The 22,474-nt window shown below is 40.8% G+C and overlaps 1 protein-coding gene across 5 annotated transcripts in view; it reads left to right on the top strand.

The window, feature by feature from the left end:
* The window catches only part of elmo1 (engulfment and cell motility 1 (ced-12 homolog, C. elegans)), a 100,179-nt gene extending 79,814 nt beyond the window's left edge, over window positions 1-20,365 (top strand). For all 5 annotated transcript variants that reach the window (XM_061060319.1, XM_061060317.1, XM_061060321.1 and 2 more), the window contains 6 exons: window positions 6,849-7,012; window positions 10,117-10,229; window positions 14,851-14,958; window positions 15,232-15,314; window positions 17,905-17,982; window positions 18,731-20,365. In XM_061060319.1, coding sequence (XP_060916302.1) covers window positions 6,849-7,012; window positions 10,117-10,229; window positions 14,851-14,958; window positions 15,232-15,314; window positions 17,905-17,982; window positions 18,731-18,931 — 747 coding nt within the window. In that variant the 3' untranslated portion in view covers window positions 18,932-20,365. The remainder of the gene's footprint in view (window positions 1-6,848; window positions 7,013-10,116; window positions 10,230-14,850; window positions 14,959-15,231; window positions 15,315-17,904; window positions 17,983-18,730) is intronic.
* Window positions 20,366-22,474: the final 2,109 nt, after the last annotated feature.

The raw sequence follows: 22,474 nt of genomic DNA, 5'->3' as shown, positions 1-22,474 counted from the left end.
CCTGCAGATGTGTTTTTTTGTGTGGGTCTGTGCATATAAATATGGGGAATGTACATGGAATAGTTTGGGTGTTTGAATAGTTAACGCTTGTACAATGTCCTGCCTATAATACACTCTGTGCTGTTCCCTGTGGTGCAGTCACGCTGTCAAACACGTCCCTAAGGCTTTTACTAAGAGACCAGAGAGCTTACATTACCCCTTACCACTCTATTTTATATTATTGAGATACAGAGACTTCCTACATTTGGAGCCGTGGGGTGAAGATACATAATTGAAATTTTAATGGATGAAAGTGGTGCCTTTCCACTTAGCTGCTCTCAGCAGGCTTAACAAGAAGCTATGACAGGGCTGTCAGGAGAGTCTAACAAGAAAACCTGAATATACTGAATATAATCTGCCTCTTACAGTACCTCTTTTCCTCTCTCTCTCAATGAAATGGCATTATGGCTGTCTTTTGTTTGGCATTTTGAACAATGCATCAAGCAGTGGTAGAAATGTGCAACCCTATAAATGTCTGAGATACCATTATAACGACTTGGCATTATGAACACACTCTCAATTATTTCTTATTCAACACATTAGCTCAACCAGTGGCTTAACTTCAAACCATTCTGACGTCAGTTTTGCACGTGCAGACTCTGTGGTCAAGTTAGTATCAATAGGTGGTTTCTGACTTACACGTACACTTGAGTCTTCTGACCACTTGAATCACATTACACTACATGAAACCTTCACCTGTTCACAAACACAAACTTATAAACTGATGGCAGATGCTGTTAACCTGTTCACCTGTCAATCTGATGTAACCCATTTACATGCACCAACACACCAATGGCTCTGCCCTTGGGTGTAATTTGGATTTAATATTTTGCCCAGGAACACTCAGATGTGCATACCTGAAGAGCTGGGGATTGGACAGCCCATCTTCAGATAAGTGGACTGCTTGGTCTACCTTGTGACAAATGTCCACACATATGGTTAAACTTTGAAAATGAATCTTGCTGAGAAAATGATTGACATGCAGGAAAAAGGCCAAGGTCAGTTGAACTTTGTGGTCTTAATAGGTGACGCCCATCTCCATTGTATGTGGATGCCAAATGCTCCTGGTAAGGTTTAGAAAGTCATGGGTTGGGTTAAGTATTGTAGTTGCATAAAATAGAGAATCTAGTGTTTCTTCTCAAGGTTTGTTGTTCTTTTCTATAAAAAAAGGGTGCAGATTAGACTGTTAATTAACCAACAGCTTCTGCCCTAAACATTATGTAAGTACAGCTAATATCTATCTCCTCAACAATCTTTTACTGCTGTTCAGGCTAAAAGTTACTGTCTGTATGTGATCCATATAAATTTTGGCACTTTTGACAGTCACCATACTTACGATGGCATTACTCGTAGACCAGTGGAGTTAAAGTTTGACCCAGGTTATGGTCAAAATGGCATCTCATACGAAACAATCAATGTCACTGTCACAATTGTGACACCGACAAAAGCTGATACACAGAGCAGCCTGGACTACAGTTTTAAAATAAGATTTTTGTAGCCAATATAAAGTCCTTGAAGCACTGCAGTTTGTGTCAGACTGTGACTGTGTTGTGTTTGTGTGTGGGATTTTTCATGTTTTGTTGCATCTCCCAAAGTGTCCTCTCACACAGATGGCGGGGTGATGGAGAGCAAAAGGCGGCACAGTTGGCCCTGTTGGCATAGATTAGTGTCACTATCACTTCAGTAACAGAAAGCAGAAGTAAACAAGACCTGGTTGCATGTAGCGTTACTAAATAAAAGGCGAGACTTTTCAACTATTTTTTGATGCAATGTAGACTCTCTGTTATCTGTATAGCTGTGTTACAATGTATTACACTTATTTAACAGCGTTAATGTAAAGGTGACTATGACAATTCTGCACCAGTTTAAGTTTTCTATTAGATCTAGCCGGTTTCCTAATCTCACCTTCCCAAAACATGTTTTTGCATCTTTATTTCATAATTTTTGTCATGTCCAAATTCAGTCAAACCCGTTGCAGCACTCCTTTCTTTGTACAGTCTGATAAGAGATGGCCGTCCTTCCATGTCCATCTCTGTGGCATTGCTTTATTTTGAAAGACATCATGTTGTGAACTGTGAAGGAGATAATTATTAATTGAACATGGGACATGGTGGCAGGGGGGTGGGGAATGTAATTACCATTTCAATAGCAGGGAAATGGAGTCCCTGCTATGGTCCTTTTCCTGTTGCTTATTAAATGAACATGTGCACTTTCTGTGTGCTCTTACATGTGTGTGAACGCTTCCCCTTTGTATGTGCACATGTTTTGTTTTCTGCAAGGCTTTGGATGCAGAAACACACTTCACTACGCTCCTATTTCACCACGTGAGATTGACTTTTTGATTGCTTTCAGGGAGTATCAGCAGAGTCATTATTCTGTGATTACCGCCGCATTATTTGCCCACCAAAGCGCCTCTGCTGCACAATCTCCGGATTCCACCAACAGGCTTGAGTGGCGGGCAAGCGTTTGAGTGACAGCTGGTAAATGATGTCATTAGCATCCTCTTTGTTAAATGGAGCAGTGGCGACTGTTGATTGGACGGCTATAGAGGGACGGTAATTTGTTACGGCTGGTGGGTTTGGGATGATGGATGGCGGGGCGACTCCGGGAGATAGGAACTGCCCAACTGTCCTGTTGGAGGAGAGCGAGGATGACGAGTCAGTGTGGCCCACTCTTTATTTCGTGTACTAGACAGCTCATGGGACGCTGTTTAATTACTTTAGCTGACACTTGCTCGGCTGTAACTTGAGCTACAAGAAAGAATGATGGCGTGTGGTTTGAAGGAGATAGGTGTGATGGGGAATGTAGAGCGAAACAAATAAAAGAAAGTTGGACAGAAAAATCTTGGATCAACAGTTCAGACTAAGTAGAAATAAGAGCACTTAGATTTAATAGACACCTTCAAAGATGACACAAGGACAAACCTGAGCCAAAATGTATCCTGAATGTGAGCTCAGTCTATTTCAGCGCTGACATCATCTCACCTCTGCCAAGGTGTTCTCTGAGCAATGAGCACATAAAAAAGAAGGATGGAGATAAAATATTCATATTGCCTCTCTGCCCTGTTGTGAAAGGACCATGTGTTCATATTGAATATGATGAATATTCCCGGTTTTAATTAGAAGGAGTGCAGCCACATGGGCCAACAGAATTGTTTTCCTGCAGGAGACATGACTGCAAACAAGGCATTTTAATGATGGTTCCCCAGGGATGGCTCTGCAGAAACATCAGGGCAGGATGGCCAAAAGTCTCCAAGGACCTGAAGGGTGCCCCATCAAGACTTTTTAAAGGAGCTTCAGTGGCAAACCTTAACGACCAAAAAATAGAAGTTTTCTGTTTATATGAATTCAGAGGATAATTAGCCAATTTTGGGGGAATGGCATAAAGGATAAACTCAAACTGATACAATCAAAACTATTCATGTAATTTCTTTAAATATTAGATAGCCAATTATTGGAAAAATGTTCCTGCTACAAAAACTAACAGACCATTTGTAATCTTAATGGGAAAATACATTCATTTGAGCCTTAATTATCAGGATTACAGGCGTGTGTACACGTACAGGAATGTATGATAGGTTACTCTGTGAAGCTGTGATTAAAAGCAGTGGAAAGGAGTGATGAAGCTCTTCTAGCATGAATGAAAGCTCTTGACTTCATCCATTTGTCCGCACATTTTTCTACCAGAACAGGTAGAGGAAAGAGGCTTAAAGGAGAGCCCATAGGGGTTGTAAATCTGTTGATTTCTGGGCACATGGGCTACCTTCTATGGAAATCTGGCTGGTATATTACAAGGAGTCGCAGACAGGGACAGAGAACAGAAGACAGCCTACCATGGAGATAACATCCAGCAGTTAAAGAAGATGTTCTTTTTCAGAGGGAGGAATGGAAATTGTCTTTATATGTTAACTGATGGATGCTAAAGGATGGACAGACACATGAATAAAAAAAAAACAGAAATCCTTCTATATTGGTATAACTCTAAGCCTCTATTTGAGCCAAAAATATAAAATCCTCCAAAACAAGTCTAAGCTGGTGGGCAGGGAAAGTGTTGACCCACGCTCACTTGTGGCGGGTCATATATATTTCCTGCTGTTTATATTTTGGTTAATACGCTGCATTTAGAAACTTTCTGTTTTGGTCGTCCTCCCACATCTATTGAATGGTTCCTTCGAAGACATACGTGGATATCATTTCCCATTTACAAATTGTGATGGTGTCAGTTTTCTGCATTGATTTCAAACAACTTGCCTTACATGCATTGTGGTGCATTGTAAACAAGCAACATCCTAATTTCAGACTTTGTCTCTGCCAAAGGAGATTTGTACTTTTCTAACCCAGTTGTGTTCTTAATCATCTGCTTGTATTTGGATCACAACAAGAGACAACATCATCTGCATGAATGTGGGTCTGGGTCTGAGCTTTTCAGAAAAATAAGCCTACACAGCTGCAAAATGTGGACTGTGACTTTAGAATACCTTAAAGACTTCCCTGTATCTGTGCTGTGTGCCAATAAAGGAACCCTATTTGCTCCCCTTTATTTATTAATTTGTAAAAAAAAAAAAAAAAAAAAACTCATTGCAGACTAAAAGCAATGTCCACGATTAATTAAATGGTGTTAACCAAGGGGTTGCTATCTGAAGGTATGATGTTGAAATAGATGTAAAATTAGAAATGGGTTCATTAACATTTTGTGATGTTATCACTATACAGCCCAATTCACCTTTCAAAATGATTTAGAGCCCACACCACTATCAACACACTTTTCCACAATCATCTATCTCGTCTAGGTTTTGTGTGCTGTTTGGATGTTTCTGCTGTTTATATTTCATGTTTTAGATCTTCTATTTTTCACTGCTCTCACCCCTGGCTCAGTCTGACTAGCGAGAGTTCAGAGGTTGGCAAGTTGATGAGTAAGCGCCTCACAGTACACACGACAAGAAACAAAAATTACATAAGACTTTTGTTGGGATCTTGGCTCGCTGGCTTTTGCTGTTTTCGTTGAGCCCAGTTGAAACAGATTAGTACTGAACTCAAGAACAATGCAATTATGATAAAACATGAACAAATGTGTCAACTCTTCTGTGCATGTGTAAGCAGGAAAATACACACAGAGCCCTCCTACACTCGTATTGTCTGTCATTATATTGAGTCGACGTGTTGTGGAGAAGAGTCTTTGCGAAGGCTAGAAATACTTCAGTGTCTTCCGAGTATTTGATCAACAAGACAAGCAGCAATGAGCCAAGTAGAGTGAACTCAAAGAGAAAAGAAGAGAAAACAGTCTATTTCTTTCTGTCGCCTCAGTATGAACTGATCCAGTGAATCAGCATCCGCAGAGGAGGCTGCTAACAAGACTCCTCTTTAATCAAAGCTGCTTGTCACGTCCTGAATCACATCGTCTGCAAAAACTGGAACGGCTCTGTTCAACCTGGCCAGAAAAATGTTGACTGAAGCCAAGTCAAGTTTGTTTCTATGGCCAAATATTACAGAATGTCTCAGCAGGCTGCACAGTCCAGCGTCAGACGGAGATCTGCAAGATACTTTTAATTTGAAAGGGATACTATGGTCACATGTGATTTTCTGTAGTGTACATCAGCAATTATGTTTTCATAAGTCAGGTCTTTAGTGTGGAGGCTAAATAACTTTAAAGCTAAAGAATTAATCTGTGAGTTATGCTCGCTCTAAAATCCTAATTATACAGAATACCAATCAGAGAGTGCAAAGCTAAATGGAAGCAGCTGTCACTGAAGAGCTCAAAACACTTCCTTTAAAAGTACAGGACAAGATCAACAAAAACCCAAGGGGAGTCCACAGGGAGCACCAAAAATTACGTAAAAGTAAAAATCCCTCTTAGGAGCTTTAAATGAGACCACGACAAAAATGAAAACACATGAATCCACATATTCACGTTCGTTCCACCACATATTCCATCAGATAAAAATGAGAAGAACAGTTTGACAATTCAGACAATATTGCCAGTTTAAAAGAATAGAAAAGTTAAACATGAAATGTAAAAAAATGATCATTCATTATATATCTTAAAGATTTACAAACAAGCTATAGAGCTTTAAAAAAGATTTTAAAAGAATCAGGTAGCCATTGCAGAGTCTTAAGCAGTGGGTGTGATGTGATCTCTTTCCTTTATTTTGAGTTAATTCTTAACTAGCTTTAGTTTTTTAAGACTTTTTGGGTAATCCAGTTAATGTAATTTCTGTGCATTTACACAAAACTATACCTTACTTCTTACAGTCTGTGGACTAGTTGCTCTATGCTAATTTTAAATGTTTCAAATGTGTGTTTGCACCCTTGCTGCCTCTGTGTGTAGATTTTAATTATCTCCTCACGATGCATGCACGCTAAGCTAATGGATCCAGACATGCATGGTGTGTTGAATGTGTTGTTGTGGAGTGCTTTTCTTTTTGTACTGTCACCTCAGCTGATCACAAAGACCCCATGAGTGGGATTGATGACTTGGAACAGCGCTCATGTCATGCTTCTGCAGCCACAGCCAGACTAATGCTGTTAGCTAGCCGGGGTATTAGATGCAGGCTCTGTCATGCATTTCACTGATGCATGACACTGGGGCTAACAGTCGACTAGCTGCTGTTAAATTATTCCGCTGTGCTTTTTTCCTCTTAAGGCTCAGTGCACCAGACTGGATTACAGGCTGAGAAAAACTTTATTAATCCTGTTGGGGACTGAGCAGACGGTGATATGCTCCCCTAACCCCCCTAAAAAGAGGGAGGGGGTTTAGTGTTGGCTCCTGCATCTTTGATGATCTCACCCTCCTCTTCCTCTCCTCCTCTGCAGGTTATGCAGGTGGTAAGGGAGCAGATCATGCGAGCGCTCACTCTCAAGCCTAATTCCCTGGACCAGTTCAAGAGTCGCCTGCAGAACCTGAGCTACACAGAGATCCTGAAGATACGCCAGTCCGAGAGGATGAATCAGGAAGACTTCCAGTCCCGCCCCATCCTGTGAGTCAACCAATCAATCACAAGAATGATGCATGTCGTATCTAAAGCACTTGCACACATCTTCAAAGGGTTAAATAGTTTGTGTCCCACAATTGTGTGTGTGAAACAAAAAATGGCTACAAAATGCTGCACTGAATGTAAATATAAATCAAATCGTCAGACTTCATGTTGGATGCATTTTCAGATTGCAGTTATGCGACATAAGGTTCATCACATTAAACACAAAGAAAGTAACTATTTAAGACAGACTTTTTAATTGATTAAACACTCAATAAAAAAATAAAAGCAAGAACCGAGGAAAGCCTTTACAAATATTTTTAGTTCATGGTGAAGAAACTTACATGTATCTGTACTGAATGTGGAATCAAAGGAAGAGGGACATATTATTTTGAGTTGCAAGTGATGTATGACCTTTTTTAGACGGAGTAGTATTGGTGCACATTGGAATCCAAAAGAGTAAAAGAGGTTTAGAAACCACTGTGCAATCCCAGAACCCATCGTCATTATCTTGCAAAAATGTACCTTTTTTTTTTTTGTTTAGATTATTATTTTTTAGATAAGGTATATCATTTTCATTGCAATTTGCACCTGGGTAAGAACGCTTGGTGAGAGAGGAAAAAACGGCAGGAGAGAGTAGAAAGGACACAAGCAGCTCAACCTGAGGCCGCCACAGCATGGACTATAAAACTCTGTGTATGCACATGATGTGAAGGCTTAACCAGCAACCCACAGTTTGCCATTATTGCTCTCTTTAAATGTGTAGAGATATTCCTGATACTGTAGGTGTGACCGCTTTGTTTTAGAAGAAAGGGGTGACAGGAGAAGGGAAGAAATACAGGATAAGTCTAATATGATAATTGAGATGTCATGTCATGTCTGCCTTTAAGTCCTAGGTCCTCAGGTAGATAAAAAGAGTGCTTTTCAATTAATATGCAATTGCATTTTTCCCACTTTTCTGATTGTTCACCAAAAGCAAGCTGTTAGCCAAAGTAAGTTACCCCTATGCTCTCGTCTCAATGATTGCAAATATGCATTGACTTCGAATTGTCTCCAAACAGCAGTCTTGTGTGAATGCTCCATTGAATTGCTCCAGCTCAGTAAGCATGGCAGGCCGCTTGGTAATAGATCATTCATTGACTGGTCCTGAATGCAGGCCCTGTAATGGAGAACAATGTTTTGTCCTGCCTGTGTTTAATGGAGTAGCCAGCACTATTGAAAAATCATTCAACCAGGAGAGAGCTCGTCTCTTTGAACAGTAATCAATGCTGAGCGGAGGACTTATTGAATCAATATCAGAAGGGTACAGACCAAACTTTAGCCGGCAATTAATCCCAGAGGAGGAAAAGCTCTAAGGAGAGGAAGTTGCTAATGAAGCTTTTAATTCAAGGTGTTGTATTAAAGGTGTAGTTGTCTTAATCACATTTAGAATCAGGTAAGAAACTATACTTTTCTATTACTGATAGCAAGACAAAATAGATTGTACAGCAACAAGTTCCCACCCAATCTCAAACTTTTGTCAAATACATTCTGGAAGAACTCGGCAATAAGTAATTGAATACGACGCAGAAAGTAAGATCCACTTTTTATCACAGAATAATCGTTCTTAGAAAGCGCTTCACATCATAGGTAGATGAGTCCCTCTCCATCAGCGTGACACTTCCCAAGGGTGGAAATTTTCCTCAAATCAATACAGTACAGTCATGACCTGTAAACATAATGAGCAGAGCATGTCAGACTGCAGATTAAAAGGAGCTCTGTGTTACCTGCTGCGGCTGTTGCCTGTTTTCTGCTGTAAACTATTGCAGAAGATGATATTAGGCATCAAATGAAGGCACTCAAGTTACTGAACTGATTCTGATCGCAGGTGTCCTCCTGTTAAGCATTTGATTATTTTGTTATTTGAATTCCTTAAATCCATGTTTCCCCAAATGATGAGCAGAAACTTGTATGTTTGCAGTGTAAGCAAAAAGTTACTGAGAGTTGCTTACACCTAAAAACAGAAGTAGAAAAGCATCACGACGTCCTGCAGCAGCTTAACTAAGCGGAGGAAAAGTTCATACACAACCCAACTTGAATGCTTAATATTGGGATTATAGGTGGCCTTTAAAAATGATATATAATTACCTCTTCCATCTTTGCATGGAAATACTTTACTGGTTTATTTCTTAGGTATTGTATATTTTTGCAAAGCAGGAAAATTACTTTTTGTGCCTCCCCTTTCTCACCATCTTGACACCTGATAGCAACCCGACATTTATAAAAGACTGCCCCCTTTTTTCAAGTTTCTGTGATTTCCTCTGTGTAAAGAATCCATTTAAAGTAATCTACTACTACGCCCTGAGAAGAGAGAGCAGCCTCACAACCCCACCTGTCAGAATAAAAGCTCATGAGGCCATAAAGCCGAGCGATCCTCATCATCCATCCCTCCTCTCTGTGATTGAGCCATGCCCTCGCTGTTAGCTGTTTTTTGTCAGAGTGAACGTCCGACCACAGATCAATGTAATGACTGGAGTCTCTGATGAGGCGAACACATAAACTGCGAGGACGAGGGAGAAAGAGTTGGAGGGAGAGACAGAAGGACAAATATGTGATCAGGGGCATAAACAAGAGGACATACTGTACATGTGAATAAAAGAAAAGCCTGCATAATTCTAGAAAGAAAAGAAGACATATAGGGGTACACTTGAATTTGCAAAGACTCAAGTTGCAGGGCAAGAATAAAAGATGGAGAGCAGAAGCAGCACAGCTCAGGCAGATGTTATACATAATTCATGATGGCTTCACATTCAGATGCAATACAGGCTCACATACATGAAGATGCATGAATAAATAAAAGCTATCAGGCTTTTGGGATGCTATGTGACATATTTCCGAGTGAAAATATTGCATACTTGTGCGCATTCTCTGTTCCCTCCTGACAGTCATAATTCAGGGGAAACTATCAGTGTTATGATTAATGCACACTAACAAGACAAGAAATGTGTAAGATTTCACTTCCAGGTAGTAAAGCATCTTCTAGCTGCTGTTGGCTACTTACCACTGCCTGTACTGTATAATGTGGTTTACAGATTTTTTTTTTTTTTACAACCTATCTTTTTCTGCAGGGAGCTGAGGGAGAAGATCCAGCCTGAGATCATGGAGCTGATCAAGCAGCAGAGGCTCAACAGGTTGTGTGAGGGAACCTGCTTCAGGAAAATCAGCAGTCGCAGGAGGCAAGGTGAGATGCACAGAACACACACACACACACACACACACACACACACACACACACACACACACACACACACACACACAGACAGATACACACACACACATGTGTAAACATCCACAGATCATAGACACACAGGTTTCAGAGTGAGACTCTCCCTTTACTTGTTTGTGAGATTGTCATGTATCCTTCCTCTCAGCACCAAAAACTTTGCATTATTCCCTTTGCATTGTAAAAAAAGAAACCCACAGAGGATGCTGGCTGTATCACAGGATATCTTTGAAGCTCTGAGCTTTTCTCTCTGTCAGCCTTCGAGGCAGAGACATACAGTGGCATGTCGCCTCTCTTACCAGAACACATGTAGACATGTTTTTTTAAGTCTTTGTGTCCTGACATGCACAAGCACACCGTCTCCCCCTCCTTTTGCCCCTCCATACTGAGATGGCATCTAAAGCAATGCAAGAATACAAAAAAGGCAAAGGCAGGGAAAACATGAACATGAGCAAGCTTCTCATAGAACATTTGAGAGAACGTGTTAGAAAAGGATATGAAAAAGAGTAAAGTGCAGAAACATCAGGTTCTACTGTATGTGTATGTGGTGAGAGTGAAAGTAATGATCTAAATGTATTTAAGTCAAAACAGACTTATATTCTTTTCCCCACTTTTAGACCACAAGAGAGACAGTGAGGGAGAGGGGGCAGCAGCAGCATTTAGACTGTATTATTTGCTGCTGCTCCTCAAGCCAAAAAGGATTTAATCCGTCTGAGAGTTGAACCCTCTACTCCTCCTCCTCTACTTCCTGCACTTTTCTTCACCCCTCTCGGTCTACATAATCAGAAACATTGAATAAAAACTGGGTGTCAAGCTCAGGTTTGTGGGTCGGGTTTGTCGTGATTGCGTCACTGTCATTGTCTTCCCTGCAGCGACCGTACTTCCAATAAGTCTAATCAAATTGAGTAAAACCAGGAGCATTTTTTCCACACACTCTCTGATCATTTCTGGCATTTGAAAGCCTGATTATAATTTGTCTTGGCAGCTGTCATCCACATGTTGTCAAAGCTGGATTAACAGAAACACAAGACATGTTAGAGAGAGGGGGGAAAGGATTTGAGGAGAAATCATGTTGCAGGACAGATGATGGAAAGCATCACCCAGATTGAGTTTCAGATCGTCTTTGCTGCATGCCAGGCTTTTATGCAGAAAATTGTCTTAAATTATGTTCACTATAATATCACTTCAGAGATCCTAGAATGCTTCTCATTGCAATTCCGAGCATGCAAGTATATACAGGTACCATATGCAATACTAAACACAGAAACAAATCTTTTGCTATTCAAGGCCAGTTCTCCAGCACACTACCGTGTATAAAGCAGTTCATAAGCCAGACTGTATTTAATTTAGCACTCTAGCCTGTAGGGTAACACCAGCTTCACTTTGCCGATGCACCACTCTCACTGACTGCCTGCTACATACTAGATGTGTCTGTTTTTGCCTGTGAGGACTCCTCAAAGATTCAAGGGGAGGCTGTTTCTCCACGACACACACTTGCTTAGTATTTTTCTAATTGTGCATATATGAACCAGTGACTGAATATAAAGATGTACAATGTTTCTCTGCCTCCTTCCTTTTTACAAAAGTAAAGCCAAAATTCCCCCCACAACGGGTGCTGTTTTATTGCACGGGTGATGTAATTTGGCATATTGATTTGCCAGTTTAACATGACACAGCCCACATACATATTTATCTCAAGTTTCTGGATCAAAATACTGCCAAACTGTGTTACTCCTACCAGATGCTAACTGTTCACTGTGCTTGTTTACATCTAGGTAATAGAGCAGGCCCATTAACCCAGGTACAGTGGCTAGTGGTGGTGGGAGGCGCATTGCAGTTTGAGTATAACATTTGAGCGGCTTCAAGGTCGAAGATTGATAATTGATTATTCATTTAACTAAATTAACTAATTTAAGTAATTCTGTGCTGACTACTGAGTGTGATGATGTATTCGACTTAACGTGCACATCCCTACATGTTATCATGCAAGGTTTTAATGATGTATGTTTATTTTTATTTTAAATTAACATGTTTTTTGTTATTATGTGCTGTCCTGTGTGGTTGTTGACATCATTTGTCATTTAAGTTTTTATGCTCTCAGTCGACGGCAAGTTCCCTTAGTGGCAATAAAGCATCATCATTCATTCTCCTCCACTCTGCTAATTCAATGCACACGGCGCTGCAGGAGATGCATTTGTCAACAGAGCTGTCAATAATAGCTTATACCCCTTTTATCGCATCAAACAACTTTAAAATAACTAAATTTCTCCAAGAAATGAACACGCTGATATGTCACCATGATAGGAACTAACCACAAAAAACAAAAAAACATGTTTGAAAAAATATATTTCGCATATAATTAGATTTGATAGTTTGACCCATATCTCTTCTGTTCACACAGAGCAGGTGGAGCTTATGACTTATACTTCAGCCAGTCAGTAGGGGGAGCTACAAATGTTTCAACTTCCCTTCTGGGCAGCTGTTATGTAGTTCATCTTGTTATACTAACTATGATGTGAACATTTACAACATTCCTATGCTTCCTTCTACGTCCAACCCACCCGCTCCCATCTCCCGTCTCTCAACTCTTCACCTTTTCATGACCCTTAGTTCTCATCCGTGTCCTTACAATGCATCCATGTATTGACAACATGAAGAGCACTTTGTCCTGCAGAACCAATGCATTCAAAACTTAAATAAAAGTGCCCTATAGCAAATTACATTTTTTGCTCTGTGTCACACCCGCAATAATAGTGTTCTTGTCTTGTTACTTTAAAACTTTCACAATGCTTTTACCTCTCAGTTAAATGTAGATACATACATAAAAACTCTGCTCCTCTACGCCTCCTTCCACTCTTCTTCTCCTACTTCTCTGTCAACAGCTTGTGTGACTATTTCAGAGTCCTCCAACCTGTGGGGATTCAAGGGCCAACATCAAATATTAATTTAGCTGACTTCAGTATGGATGACACACCTCTACCTTCCAGAGTGCCTGTCTGCCCATTACAAGGGGATGCATCTGTCTAAAAGCTCAGGGTGATGCTGTTTTGAAGTTAAGAGCACTACCTGTATAATCTTCTAAGTGCAGGGTTACTGACAGGTAACAGCTCTCCAGGCTCTGGAGAGTGAGTCTTGTATGAAAGCTGCACTATAGCGAAACTAAAAGTGGAAATTTGGCCTGATTCTCCTAATCTCTCTGCAGCATTCATCCACAACCTGGCAGCTAAATCAGATAAAGACGATTATAGATTAAGTGATACAAGAATAAAAACGGAATCCAAGATCGTCTCCAGGTCAAAGGCAGAACATATGTGCTTGTAAATATACACACATGCATATTAAAAGAAACAGTTAAGCTGAACAGTTGATAACACCACAGCTGCCACACGCATCTCTCTCTCTCTCTCTCTCTGGGCTCCCCTGTGGACTGGTGCCACTCTGCACCAGCCTGGCACAGCCAAACATCTATTTTCAGCAATTACGTGTTGGACGGTGCCACCCATGCACACGCCAGGCAGACCTCCCCAGTCTGCGCCGCACTCTCTGCCAGCTCAGCTCGCCCTGGCAGGGGACTGACGGAGAAATACACCAGACTGGCTGCAGAGGTAGTTAGAGGAGGCTGTGAGGGAGCAGCGCTGTGCAGACACAGATGGTTGAAACAGACATCCGCTGTTATAGGATTATACATGAGAGTAGCCAATATAATGCACACTTAAATTGATAAGCAATTATGTCTTATTTAAAGATAAAACATGATTTTCAGACTCATTGTAGGAGCTTCTTCGGAAGCTTCGAGAGAAAATGCTCTGTTTCACATTTTATCTGAGAGTCTTATAGTCTTATAATTAACAAGGCGAGAATAACTTTTGACCTTTCCTGAACTTAAACTTTCACCACAAATATTAGACATCTTTTTTTAATGTTTTGTAAATGCATGAATTAATTACATCATTTGAGATAGTTTGATATAAATCCATATGCCTCCAAAATGATTATACAGCTCAGTTTATGGCCCTGACCCAACATGAGTTCTGAGGTTTTCGCCTCTTAAAGGAAGTTTTTCCTTGACACTGTAACTTTGCTAAATGTTGTTCAGTGCTGTGCTCATGGTGGATTAATGTTGGCTCTTTATAAATAGGATATCAAAGAGGGGGTCTAGACCTGCTCTTTTTGTAAAGTGGCTTGGGATAACATTTGTCATGAATTGGCACTAAACAAATAAAGATTGATTGATTGATGTTTAAGGTTTCATCTTTCTCAGAAAAAAAGATCCTGTCTATCCTTTTAAGATCTCAACTTGCCTGTGTTAACTGCCAACTGTCTGTTTTGTTGCCCATGAAAATCCCTCCCTCATACAGAGAATCACAGCCCATCTGTGGATATTCCTCATGGCTGTTTTCTGTCTTTCTTTCCTTTTTGTCACAGTTTTTTTTATTTTTTTTGCCATGCTAATTTTCTCTCCTGTTGGGTGACTCATGCAATCCCTCACGATGTCTTCTGCCAGCCACTGACTTTTTTCATAACTCCTCTTAATCTGTATCTTCTGTCTTTCTCTCTTTCTCCTTCTTTTTTCTTCCAGATAAGTTTTGGTACTGTCGTCTGTCTCCGAATCATAAAGTCCTGCACTATGGTGATTTGGAGGAGAGCCCTCAGGGAGAAGTGCCCCATGACTCTTTGCAGGACAAACGTGAGTGTCAAGAAAAACGCATAATGTTATTAAACCCAGTTCTGCATTTTATCTGCCTTTATTTATAAGAATGTGCTCCAGTCGAGCCACAGGAGTGAGGTCAGAGACAAAGGGTGTGAACATCAGTTCTTTTACAGTATGTTTGCAGTGTCAGCTGTTGGGAAAGTTTCAACTTTGAATGACCAAACAAGCCGCCCATCTGCTGTGGCACAGTTAAAACAGGGATGTTGTTGATGTGTTTTTGTTTTTAACTCACTTCTGTCCTGTCTGTAGTGCCCGTGGCTGATATCAAAGCTGTTATCACTGGCAAAGACTGTCCTCACATGAAGGAGAAGGGAGCCCTGAAGCAAAACAAGGTAAGTGTGTGTGTGTGTGTGTGTGTGTGTGTGTGTGTGTGTGTGTGTGTGTGTGTGTGTGTGTGTGTGTGTGTGTGTGTGTGTGTGTGTGTGTGTGTGTGTGTGTGTGTGTGTGTGTGTGTGTGTGTGTGTGTGTGTGTGTGTGTGTGTGTGTGTGTGTGTGTGTGTGTGTGTGTGTGTGTGTGTGTGTGTGTGTGTGTGTGTGTGTACGCACGTGTGTGTACATGCGCGTAAATGTGGGAGAGTGGGTGTGTTACCATACAAGCGAGAGAGCGTGTTTATGAGAATTACGTAACATGATGTGAGTTATATAAATTAGCTTGGGGAAATAACACAATAACTTGCGTCTCAGTGCTCAGCACAGAGAGACGTTTCCATCAGCGGCGTTGTGTAGAAATAGATTGCAGAATAGTCCTTAAGCTGCGGACACACATCACACCCCTGACGACATGCTGACATCTTTTATTTGCACTTTTTCTCTGCAAACCCCCAACACGTGCGCACACACACACACACACACACACACACACACACACACACACACACACACACACACACACACACACACACACACACACAGTGATATATTGGATCCTTGGTAAATAGCCTTGAAGACAAAGGAGCATGCCTCCTTCATGCTTTGTCTCCTTTATTACATGGTCGATAAGCACAGGTGTAGGAGAATGACCTGAGGACGGTCTCCGGGCTGTCTTGCAAGCCTGTCCCAGACTTTTGAATTAGAACACCAGAACATTTCATTACTCATTTTTACAAGGTCATACAAAGTCACCTCTGCAGGCTTTAAAACAGATGCGGACCAATTCTGGGACACTTGAGCAGACCTGAGGTGGTAGACAGTGTCTCGGAATTCTTCAAAATGTATCTTTCATCAGCAGTTCTTGGGAAAATGTCACTAATTTTTCCAATTTATTCCTAACAAATACATACATGCCTTTAAGGATGTACTCAGGGCAATGTTTACCCGAATTCAGAGGCCTTCTGTGCCTCAAGACATGCCTGTTATTCAGCAGGTGCACTGACCTGGAAGTGCTGTTTGCCTTTCATCTGTGCTCCGTATTTCATCTCATTACCGAAGCGTGTCCCGCTGCTTCATTTACATTCATTTTAAAGAAAGCATCATGCAGATGACTGGAGGATATATGATAAGCATGGAGGATTGAATGTTCCGCCGTATTAGATTTCATGCCATTTGTGCCTGGTCCAATTCTTGTGGAAAATCCTTTGCCTCTAAAGAGCAGGTGCAGGTTTGTGTAGCTACATAAAAGAAAGACGGTGACAGGGAAAGGAAATTAAGCTGTATTTTATTGAAAACAGATGGGAGACTAGGGGGTTGAGGAGAGGGCAGATGCATTGAAGAACTTTGTAAAGAAACACACCAGTTAAAAAGGAGTATTGGTTGAGGAGTAGAGTATTAGATTTATAACACTAAATAGCATTTTTGAGAGTGTTTTTAAGGCCATAAAGTTGAATGGCTGACTTCACTGTCTGGAGTATTTTGGCCAAATTAAAAAAAAAAAAAAAATGAAAAGAAAATCTTAATATTAAGCGAATACAGCAGTACAAAAAAACAGTTTATATTTTAAGAGAATAAAGTCGTCAACTTAATTGATCAGTTTTACACTGCTCTAAGTGTCCTTTCACAGATAAAGACATTTGATTTATTTCTAAGCCCCCCTACTCTGAGAAAATCCAGCTGCTGAGCTGAATCTTTTCCATATGTAAGTGCATGTGTATAAGTTCTGGTTAATATGTGTTTGCTTTATATATTAAGCTTTTATTTATTACAATGTTACAATGTTACAATTCACTTAGCAGACGCTTTTATCCAAAGCGACGTACATTATTCATCCTCTTTAATCCTATTCTTTCAAACTTACTGAAACCAACTGTCCATACATACCAATGTAAATCAGTGCAAGTACACACATCCCTTTCTGTAGATTGTTTATAGTAATTGAGCAAAAAGGTGCATATTGTAAAACAAAAAAAGTGGGGAAAACAGGCACATTGAGAAAAAATGGTTTCAAGAACATTTTAATTTGATGCAAAAATTAATTGCAGACCCCTCATGTGTTACATGTGCATAGCTATTTGTCTGCAAAATATTCTCCATCTTCTAAATAAAGAATTAAAGAAATCAGATGATTATTTCATGCACAGTGCAAGCCAGTGTTTAATAATTTGCTTTTGTGTATACAAATGTCCAGTAGACCACAGCAGACATTGAGGGAATGCATTTGAAATCATATCATATCACCCGTCTCCCCCCGTCTCTATCTTGTGTCTGAGGGCATCCGAGGTATTTCTCTCTCTGAGTTCTCCCTTGCTGATACCCGATGAGCTGATGTACAGCTGATGTAACAGATGGTGATAAGACATGAGGAGGAGTGGGAGATATCATTGGAATAGCAGCATTGTGGTGTTAATTTCACCTGTTCTTTTTCTTTTCCTTCATTTCTCCTTCCCCACTCTGTCACTGTCTGCGTCTCCTGCTCTGTCTTTGCACCATTTTCTCTCCCTCCCTCCCTCCCTCCTCTCCACTCTACCTCTCCCTCTGTCCTCTCTCCAGGAGGTGTTGGAGCTGGCCTTCTCTGTCCTCTATGAGTCCGACGAGTATTTAAACTTTATTGCTCCTGACAAGCATGAGGTAAGCCAGCGGAGGGTTGTTGATAATGTCAAACAGAATGAACATGTGTGATCTCCCATGATATCTATCATCAGTATACAGGTTTAGACGAAGTGCAGATATGTATTGTAAATGCTTACTAAAGCTAATTGAAATGGTTCTAGTGGTTCTAGAGGTCCTGTTTTTTACCCTTTATTTAACAACCTAGAACAACCATTACAGCATTTTTAACATCTGAAACCTTTCATTGTCAAAACAACTTTCCTGGCAAATGCCTGAGTTGAGACGTAACTTGGAGTTAAGCTCAAAGGGATTTCCAAACAGCTCATCTTGTTTATATAGTACAGGGACTTCAAAACAGAGGGGGAGTTATCATGTGTATAGATTATGACGCAATTCTACGCTTTGTAGACAGAGGTCTTTTATAGACTTTCTCTATAACGCATATTCTCAGAATGAATTGGATCCTGAAACTTCTTCAAACCTGAGAAGTTTGTATTTAGGACAGGAGCTGCTGTATCTCCTGAGTCACAGTGCACACACGCTCTCCTCCCTCTGTGCCAAGCTTCTTTTATGTCTTCATGTCTCTGTAGCAGGTGAAGCTTGTAATGCTCAGCCTGATCTGAGTCTGGAAATATATCATGCTTTATCAGCGTTTGTAGATTTGGAGGTGTTTGTTTTTGTGCCTATAGTTTGGTTGTTTCTGCTGCCCTGATTAGTTTTTATTTTGTAACCCCCCCCCCCCCCCCCCCCCCCTCTCTCTCTGCAGTACTGCGTGTGGACAGACGGTCTAAATGCCCTCCTGGGTAAAGAGATGACCAGCGATTACACCAAATCTGACATGGACACCCTCCTCTCCATGGAGATGAAGCTCCGCCTTTTGGATCTAGAGAACATCCAGATTCCTGAGGCCCCGCCCCCAATTCCCAAAGAACCTAGCAACTATGACTTTGTTTACGACTGTAACTAGACAACCGACTACCACGACCCCGAGCCCACCCAGCACCTACTGTTCTCACTGGACCGATTCACTTTTGTTACAAACTGGAACAAAAACAAAACTCCTCACATATAAAAGAGTGAACTGTGACTAAAGGAAAAAAGGATTTGTTCAACTATTTTCTTCTTGCTTATTGCAATAAAAGAGAGAAAATGGTGCGTGTTTATAGGCTCGCTACAGTTGAGGGATTCAGGGTGGCTGAGGGGTCATCAGGTTGCTATGGAGAGGAGAAACCAGGAAATACTTGTTCAGGCTGTCATTGGTCGCCCTGCCTCTTCTTCCTCACTCTTCTCCTGTCTCCTGTTTGAAACATTCACTTCCTCTTCTCAGCCAGGCGCTCACTGTCTTTTTGCTTGAATATTGCTGTAGAAAAAATGCTTAGAAGTTCAATTGATACAGCTTTGTCGTTGTCCTTTTTTTCATGTTTACTTCATTATTTTTCCTCAGGGCTTTTGTTGGTGGTTGGTGTAGTTCAGGAGCAGGAAGGGACAGGGGTTTGTCCCCACTTCTCCCGTAGTATTTCCCATCACATTCTCATGTACAGTATCTGTGGCAGCTACATGTTTCCAAGAGGCTAATAAGGAAGGTTGAAGTACATTTTAAGATGAATTCTCCTTACAAATAGTCTCTTATATCCACCCTGTACTGCTACATGTATACTGAAGACTGTTAGAGTAAGTCAGTCCTCAAATCCAACGCACTGTACTCCAGTAAATAGCCTTTCTTTCCAATATTCTACTGTTCTTGTTATAATCCCGACACTGCTTACCACATATTGTACACACAGACACAGTGGCTTTGCCAACACCACCTGAACAAAGCACCACCATTGTGAAACACACAAACACTCGTCTCTCCCTCATTTGGTTGTCTTTTGTTGTAATGACTGCTGTACACGACATTCCAAAGCAATATTTGAGCTTCTTTTGTTTATCATATGTAAGATGGTTATAATTAAGTGATTGGAAAATTGTGAAACTGCCAAGTAGTTGGTATAACAAAGAAGATGTTTTGGTCAAGGGAAATTGTCTTTTTTCTTGTGTGTGTGTGTGTGTGTGTGTGTGTGTGTGTGTGTGTGTGTGTGTGTGTGTGTGTGTGTGTGTGTGTGTGTGTGTGTGTGTGTGTGTGTGTGTGTGTGTGTGTGTGTGTGTGTGTGTGTGTGTGTGTGTGTGTGTGTGTGTGTGTGTGTGTGTGTGTGTGTGTGTGTGTGTGTGTGTGTGTGCGCGTTTGGGACAATATGGCCACAAAAGTGAAAGTCTGTGTATTTTCTTAATTTAAAAACAGATCATGTTCGTTATTTCTAGTATGATTTATATATTTTCCCCTTCATATTTAATACCTTTTTTGATTTTTTGCAAAGCCCCTCAAAACTGCTGTTTACATTAAAGATTTAAGAACCATAAACACTTTTAGCTTCTGTATCTCTTCATTTACATCATCTTATAAATAACAACATATAAAGACATCCTCTGTAAAATACTTATGTAACTACTGGTTCATCCTAAAACAATGGCAGGTCCCTGAAGGTGCTCCTTCTTTGCTTGGAGGTGTTATACACAGTGCCACTCTTCCTCTGCCTCGTCCTAAAGAGACTCCAGGTTCATCTCCTTCTGAGCGTCTCCCACAGCCTGCAGGTGTCCCCTGAGCTGCTGCTGCTGCTGCTCCCATTTCAGCTCCAGAGACATTAAAACAAGGTGCTGGCAGTGACAGATGCATCATTTTATTTTATTTAAAAAAAAAGACCATAACCCTAAAGAGAAACACTCTTTATTCTCTTTTAACGAGTCTCTCAACCTCAAACATCCTCCTTTGTCTTTTACATCAAACTATTTCTACTATGCATATGGATACCTTTGGCCTAAGATTAATTTGTTTACACGTGAAAGTGAGCAGGAAATGCTCTGTGAAAATGTGACATTGTTAAATATTAATGTGGAAAAGATATTGCGATTTATGATTCATACTAAGAGAAGGTCTTCCTTTGTTTCGAAGCTTAGTATTTAAGCTATGTTTGCCTCTGTGATTGTGTGCGTGCGTGCGTGCGTGTGCGTGTGCGTGCGTGTGTGTGTGTGTGTGTGTGTGTGTGTCTCCTTGGTTTTGGTGCCTGGTTTTCCCATTACATGCCTGGCTGTGTCACAGGTTATTAATTCCCCCGCACGCAGGTCGGAGCAGTCCTCTACTCCTCAGTGTGACACCATTTCCTGCTTGACAGCATTATCTACCACCCAACGCAGAAACCTCTGGTGAGCTTGGTCTATAGGGGAACATTGTTCACTCACCAATGGGTCCTGATGCCTAACAGCATCTGTCTCACACTCTCTTGGGGAAAGAAGTATTGTATACTTTACCCCATTTCAAACTCACACACAGCATGACAGTGTTTCAACACTCCCACTTTCAGGCTCTATCATTTCTCAGAGGGGGACCTGTGGTGTTTTATTTTTGGTCGAGCAACGCTATGAAGATGATAACTCGCTGTTACTCTATTAGAATGGAATTGATAACAAGAAAATGTCTAAGAGCAGATTGTAAGCTGCATGTGCATACAGGTATCACTTTAAAGGCATTTATTTAAGCCAAATCATGTGTGTGTGTGTGTGTGTGTGTGTGTGTGTGCGCGCGAGCGAGCAGACATGTCTAATGCATGTTAATAGGGACACTGTTAATATTGTCACATTGTGAGGACTCTCTTAATAGGGAGGCAAAACTCAAGTCACCATAACAAAATCCAACCTGTTCAAGGTGGATAGATAAAGTAGTGTGTGTATGTGTAAACTGCTTATAAATGTGCATATTTTAAGTTGATGGTGTAAAAAAAATCAGGAAGTAGTTTCTTTTATGAGCTTACCTTATCTTGATTCCTTAAGGTGCTCTTTGCCATATTGTGTTTGTGTGTTTCATACACACTTGCCGTTGAAAGACAGGAGAGAAATCACTTTGTTGGCCTTATCACAAGTTTGCTGGAGACTTCACACAGCATGTGTGACAGCAGCCGGAGGACTGCAGCCAGCAGGGTGCAGCTTCTGTCCTCATCCAGCAGGACACACTAATCAAATCAGATTAAAGCCAGAGCTGATTATATTATCGTCACACATTCTTCCAGACAAGTCGGCATGGCACATGGACTTCTCTTCTTTCTGCCCTTGTTAGTGTCTGCCTGAGAGTGTCTTTAGGGTCACTTCAGCTGAAACAAACAAACAAAACAAACACTTGCCAATAGTTTTAATCAAAGCCTTGATGGTGGAGTTCAGGGATTAATCAGGTCATTATCTCCTTCTCCATTTTATTGACCTCCATATTGAAGAGGCGGCATTTTTACACTTGAAGATAGCTCAAAATCTCAGAAACTCAAACTGGATTTCCAGTTCAGTAAATGTTTTTGTGATGGAATCAATGTTGTAATGGTGTGCTGTTGGTTTGCGTCTGTATATCTACAATCTACAATTCACTTAGCAGACGCTTTTATCCAAAGCGACGGACATCAGAGAGTAAGCACAACACAAGCAAGGATCT

Source organism: Labrus mixtus, chromosome 16 (assembly GCF_963584025.1).
Source record: "Labrus mixtus chromosome 16, fLabMix1.1, whole genome shotgun sequence".
Classification (NCBI taxonomy): Eukaryota; Metazoa; Chordata; class Actinopteri; order Labriformes; family Labridae; genus Labrus; species Labrus mixtus.
The sequence above is the reverse complement of the archived record's forward strand: the minus strand, read 5'-3'. Positions and strand labels throughout refer to the sequence as shown.